The sequence below is a fragment of the Notechis scutatus genome, chromosome 3, assembly GCF_049901735.1.
Source record: "Notechis scutatus isolate UNSWTSFEM ecotype Mainland chromosome 3, rNotScu1.2, whole genome shotgun sequence".
Classification (NCBI taxonomy): domain Eukaryota; kingdom Metazoa; phylum Chordata; class Lepidosauria; order Squamata; family Elapidae; genus Notechis; species Notechis scutatus.
The window spans coordinates 58,463,592-58,470,193 of NC_142011.1; the positions used below are offsets into that span (position 1 = coordinate 58,463,592).

A 6,602-nucleotide genomic window follows, 5' to 3' on the forward strand; every position below is an offset into this window, starting at 1 on the left:
TCATTGCCTTTTGATATTAAGTGATGTGGATTTCAAATTATTTAAATTACTGATATGCTTTGATAAAGCATATCAATATAGTTAAACTTAATTTTATATTAAGAAGTGATTGAATTAAAATTTTAATTCAGCATCCAAATAATTTATATTGGATCAAGGTACCTCAGAAAATACTGAATATTAACATTAAAAACATGTAATCATAAGAAACATGAAAAACCAACAACCTTGGCTTGAAATATTCTAATGAAATTTGATTTACTTGCACTTTAGTATATCTGTAAACACAATATTGTTTCACTAACACATTGGATAAAGAAAAATTGGATCATACTTAGAATATATAGGAAGTTAGTTGTTTTTGTTCCTGTGTTTCAGTTCAACATTAAGAGTCAGATCTCACTGAATGTAGAAATAAGCTAGATCTCTTAGAGAAAGTCTATGATCCATAGTGATATAAATAAATTTATATTTATTTATTTATTTGTATCCTGCTTTTATTATTTTTAGAAATAACTTAAAGTAGAGAATATACTTTGTATTAAAATTAGCTAATATAAATAGAGATATGAATCCATTTTTAAACATTATTTAGCAAATGGATTTCTCTCTCATATTTTCTCAAAGATATGTAATATGGTAAAGATATTACATTATTGTTCATTGGTTGGCTTAATTTGTTAATCTTGTCCCTAAAACTGAATTGGACACAGCAGCGAATAAGAGTTCAGAAACATATACATGCTTTGTAAAATCTAAACAACTCCTAAGATGATGATTTATCTTAGCTGCCCAGAATCACCTTGTAGGGGAGATGGGCACCATAGAAAGAAAATAAATAAATAAATAAATAAATAAATAAATATGTAATAGCACTATATATACGTATAGTCTGAATAAGATCAATTTGAAGCAGCCAGTGGAAAGAACAGTAGAAATTTATCAACAATATTTGTGTACGTGTATTTCTTTAACACAATTATGCCTGAAGTATTTAGGAATTTTAAAAGTTTGCTCAATTTCCTTAATGAATACAGATCTGTTAAATTATTTCTATATTTTACACATACACATTACTCATATTATGATAAAATGATTTTAAATACTTAGTATTACCTTTATTTTCTCATGAATATGCCGTAATGAGTCTGCAGTTCCCATATCCGCATCATCAGCAATACATACAATATCCAGCTTCAGTTTTGTCTCCAAGTTTAGCACTTTCTGAACATCTTTCGTTGTAACCACAATGACTTCTGCAGAAAAGAAAGAAAAGTAAATAGATCTATGAAATAGTTTAAATTCTTCAGAATGGATCATTTAATTTTAGATAGTTTAGAATGATGTAACTTTTAAATGTAAATGTGAAGTTTAAATGCAAAGTTTAAATAGTTTACATTCTTTTAAAGCCATAAAACTTTCAAAGTCCTTACAAATTACAAATAATTTCATCAACTTCTTCAAGATTTCAGAATTCTCATTATATGCCAAAATAATTTACTGATCAAAATTGCATTATTTCTGCAGAACAATATTTTATGCTATTTTAATGAATGTAATTTTGTTTTTGTAAGATAGAACTCCAAAGCAAAATATAAGATTATTAGTTAAGATTATTAACTAAAATTATTAAACTGGCATTTCTGTCACTATTATATTCTATGTATTTAACACAAAGCTAGACATTAATAAAGATATGGAAATACAACTTGAATAATGGAAAAGTTGGGAGGGGGGAAGCCTCTATTAATGTTAAATGTCTATTAAATCTAAAAACATGTAATTCATACTAATTTACATCATTTGTGTAATGTCATTGTGTAATGTAGTATAATTTAATTACACAATTGATATACATTTATGCAAATAACATAAATGTAAGTACCTCACCAAAGCTTTTTTGGTTGCAACCAGCTTGTCCTTTATTTTAGGAGACTGTCTAGATCACGGGTGTCAAACTCGCCATGTCACATTGCCGTCACGTGACGTTTTGTGATGTCATGGGCTGGGCATAGCCTGCGTATGACGCATCCAGCCCACGGGCCACCAGATTGACACCTCTGGTCTAGATGGATTTTTGTCTTCTGACTTCAAATTCCATTAAATCAGGCTCTTGAAAAAGCACATATGAGCCTTCCATGTAACATTCAGAAGAGTTTAAAATACTTTTTCATCTGATTTAATTGGTTTTAATCTAAGAGTTCTTAAAAAAAAGTCTCACATGTAAAATTTCATATTCCTAAAATCAGCAAATGCAGATAAGATGATCTTGGAGAGAAGGGGAGGGAGAGAAAAAGAGAAAGAGAGCCAGTGCAATATGAACTTTTTAAAGGTTTAAGAAAGCACAGACTTTTCAGGATAACATTTAGTCCTGGTATATTTGGGGAGAGGGGAGAACTGAAGTCCGTCCACATGTCTTAAATTTGCCAAATTGAGAAACACTGTTTTAGAGAGTCCCAATGTGGATGTGGATAGTAGTAAATTCATATGCACTGTTTATTTGGATTCTCAAAATACATTTGATAGATCTCTCACCATTTTTTCTGAATAAACTAACAGTAGAGTAAAAGTTTCTTTATTCATTTGTAATAATGTAATTGTTTGATGAGCAGAGACCTTGAAATATGAATAAATGGCCAACTTTCACAATAGCTGAAACTAAACAATAGGACATCCAGGGAATTGCACTGAGACCACCACTGTTTAAATTTATAATGAATGATCTAGAACAAAGACTGGCATAGTAATCTCCAAATGTTTTGAACTCCCACAGCCTCTGCCATTAATCATGGTGTATAGGATTAATCAAAACATCTAATCTGCATTGGAATTAAATCCAAAAGGAGTTTTGGATCAACAAGGGAACAGCTAGGAAAATCCATTCATAATGGAAATATCTCAGAATTAGGTTGTTTTAAGCCTAGAATCACTTCACTGAGTATGGAATGTATTGCCAGTAATATTTTAAGTTTGAGCTAATGTCTATTTCTCTTGGGCAGTAAGAGGGAAACTTCTGTTCAAACAGTATAGACCTCTTTGGAAATAACTCATTTTTTATTAAAAGAATTTTATTTTGAAATGGGATTGGGTTGTACAGTTTTGCAAGTGGTTTCTCATTAACTCAGTTTTCTCTTCCAATCCATATAAGACCAAATAGAAAAATTCTTCTGCATTTTTTTTCTGTTTTGAAGTTACCTCAAAGAAATAATTTCATAAAAATTGTTGTGGCTGGAATCTGGTGTGTTGAAGATTGAAATATTTTGTTTAGCCACTTGAGCATTATTGAAGGTAGAAATCTGACCTAAGCAATGCTTAGGAAAACAAGTTTTATAACTAACAGAAAGGAAATTTCTAGGAAATGCATTATATGTATAAGCAAAATCTCGCATCTACTTAACTACGTTTTGCCAGTTGCCAAATATCCTAAACTCGTGACCCTGGGAAGAAAAGCAGAAGGAAATTATTTGAGATTAGCCATTTGTTAAACAAAGAACAGGCAGACTAAAAGGCAGTGTGCTAGTATTGCAAATTAAACTACATTTTCATAGCACTCTAATGTGTTCTGGAAATTAGCCTAAAATATTGCTCTGGTTTCCTTTGAAAGAAATGGAATGGGAATGGGAAAAGTAGAATGGGTTAACTCAAAAGAAAACAGGATCTTTTAGCAGCTGAAGGCCTTTGTAATTTTTTATTCTAGTCTCTGTGCCAGAAATCATTTACTATTTCTCTCTTTATCCTTTCTCCAATGAAACTACATACTAAACACCAATATTAGAAATGGTCAATAATCATGCCTCATAAAGTTTTGTTTCATGGATTATGCAACTAGATTAATTTCTATATAGAATAGACAAGAAATAAACATATTAAGTATTTCTTAACATATTAAGCATTTCTTGATATATCTGCTTTGGAATTAACTATTTTCAAGAATGGACCGCTTTCTGCGATCTGCCATTGGTGTATTATTTACTGTTGCAAGGACAAAATCATCCATTAAACAATTGATGACACGGCTCATTCTCTGTTCTAGTTTTAAAATTGCCTGAAAACTTGAGAATACATTTAATATTAAAATAATTTATATTAAAACTTCTTCAGTTCAGACCTTTTCTTAGAAGACTGTAAGTGTAGATGGTAGATATAATTCATCACAAACTAGTTATGAACATAGGTGATATGATGGTCTCATACATTGGATTAAGCGAAGAATTGTTAAAAAATTGACCAGCATAACAGAATTGGAGAGGTAGACTAAAATGTAGAATTAACTATATTATAGTCAAGCCTAAGTATACAATTATATGATCTGCTTTTTTCTGTGATTGTACAATTTTTCTGTACAATTCCAGGAAAAAGCAAGCTGCTTTACAAAATTACACACATTTGTGCATTCTCCCAAGAATCCATTTTGCTTTGAAATCTGAAATACTTTATTATAAACCATATCAGCTAATTCAAACTTATTATATGGAAAGGAAATGTTTAAAATAACTTACTATCACGTATATAGTAATGAAAATTCTGAATGGAAAAATATATTAACGAGTGAAGTGCTTGGAGAAAAAACAGTAAAATCTTCTAAATTGTGACTCTACAGGTTGCATATTATTCTCATATAAAGCCTTTGGAAGGAAAGAGTGATTTACACTGCCTTTAAATATAAATATGGCATTAATGCAATCTCTCTATCTCATCCACACACACAATTTGCTTCTTGGAAGCTTCCAAAACTACTTTAATGTTCTATGAGCTAGACTAGAACTCATGCCAGTTTCATAGCCGGATGCTTTAACCACTACACTGAACTGATCCTATTTTGTTGATAAAAAGGGTAAAGGTTTCCCTGTCCAATCATGTCCAACTCTATGGATTTTCTCTGTTTCTTGGCCAAGGGAGCCTGAGTTGTCTGAAAACACTTTCCATAGTCATGTGGCCAACATTGCTATACAACAAAGGCACACAGAATGCTGTTATCTTCCCACCAGTCGTACCTATTAATTTATTTGCATTTGCATGCTTTCAAAGGGCTAGGTGGACAGGAACTGGGGCAGAAACAGAAGGTCACCCCATTGTGTAGCGCTTGAGTCTTGAACACGGGTTGTCAGCTTTCCAGCTTTAACTGTTGAGCCATCGTGCCCCCTTATTTTGTTAATATTCCTATCAAATTCCCAGAAGAAAAAAAGATAAGAAAAATTTCAATGTGTGCATTGTTTATGTAGAGCGCTTGTATATGATCTCAATCATATAACCTCTTTCTAAGTCAGTCTAGAAGTCAAATGCAACATTCTGAATTAACTGGACTTCCAGCTATGGTGCCACATACCTTGACTTTATTGACAAGTTCATTCCCCTATAGTGTCCTTGATTTTTTGTTATGTCATTTCTCCACAGAGCAAATGACCATATTCAAGGCTGCTTACCTTCAAAACCAACTTGTTCCAATAGGTTGAGTGGATACCATATCAAGGGTTTATTACCAATAGGAAGAAGAGCTTTAGGGATATTTGAGGTCAGATCCATCATGCGGGATCCACCGCCTACAGCCATCACCACAGCTTGAAATTCCATACCTAAATCTGAAAAAAAATGAAGTAATCAAAAAATTCAACCAATAAGCAGACAATAACCAATAAGCAGGAGGAAGAAGTGCAGAACTAGTAACTTCCCATAGTACATAGTAAGACTTTAACAATCCTCAGAAACCAGCATCCTTAGCCTTCTGTTTTTCCATTTAAGCATCTCCCTTGTGTTAGATAACTACAACAACCTGTTGCTGTATTACAACCCTAGCCAGTGTAGCCAATGTTGGCAAATGGTAGGTCAGCCTCTGAAAGATTATAGTACTTTTCCCATTCTTATGTTAAATCTTTGTTTTCTGAGTTAAAGCAGCTGAAGACCTGGTCACTTTGAGCTGCGAAGATATATTCTTCTCTTGCTCATAGATTTTATTACATCGTTTTTCTTTCAATTTTTATTCTAAAATCTAGACCAATCTGCTGTGGTCTTAAGCCTTAGCACTGCCAGGCAAGTAGACAAAATATGCTCCATATGAATGGAAACCCCCCACCCAGTATCAAAAAACTTTTATACTTTTAGACATCAATTTTATACCTAATAAGCATGCGAAGTTAATGATGCCCTTCTTTACCTTCCTATCGCCACGAAAATAAATAATAACTGGCAGGCTACGCGGGAAAAGGATCGGCTTCTCTTCCCAACGTCCCACCAAGCGCTTTGGCACCTGAAGCCTAAAGGCTGCTTGGTTTCACCGTGACAAGTGGGAACCAAGGATAAGAGCTTCGCTTCCCCTCCGGTGCACTTCCACGTCTGCGCCACTAACAAAACGTGCACACGCTCCACCGTGCCGTGTTTATACGCGGAGCGAATCGATGAACAGCCCTGACGAAGAGCACCGAATAACCGATCTACTTGTCACTGGTAGGGGAAAATAATCAAGAGAAGGGGAATACCGAGCTATCGATTTCCGGAGAACAGGAGCCTTACCAAGAGTTCAGAGATATCGATCTCCTTTTGGAAGAGCGCTGAGAAAAAAGGGGAGCGAGAAATAGGTTGCTTTATTTCCTTTTTTTTTTTCTTGA

General features: G+C 33.4%; 1 protein-coding gene across 3 annotated transcripts in view; it reads right to left on the reverse strand.

The window, feature by feature from the left end:
- Positions 1 to 6,602, reverse strand: part of EIF2B3 (eukaryotic translation initiation factor 2B subunit gamma) — a 91,220-nt gene extending 84,618 nt beyond the window's left edge. The window contains exons 1-3 of one of the 3 annotated variants that reach the window (XM_087960180.1): positions 6,508 to 6,602; positions 5,424 to 5,579; positions 1,117 to 1,256 (exon numbers count right to left, since the gene is read on the reverse strand). In XM_087960180.1, the coding sequence (XP_087816306.1) occupies positions 1,117 to 1,256; positions 5,424 to 5,571 (288 nt within the window). In that variant the 5' untranslated portion in view covers positions 5,572 to 5,579; positions 6,508 to 6,602. Of the gene's footprint in view, positions 1 to 1,116; positions 1,257 to 5,423; positions 5,580 to 6,114; positions 6,398 to 6,507 lie in introns of those variants that run through there. The other 2 variants (XM_026665772.2, XM_026665773.2) reach the window with 2 other exon arrangements.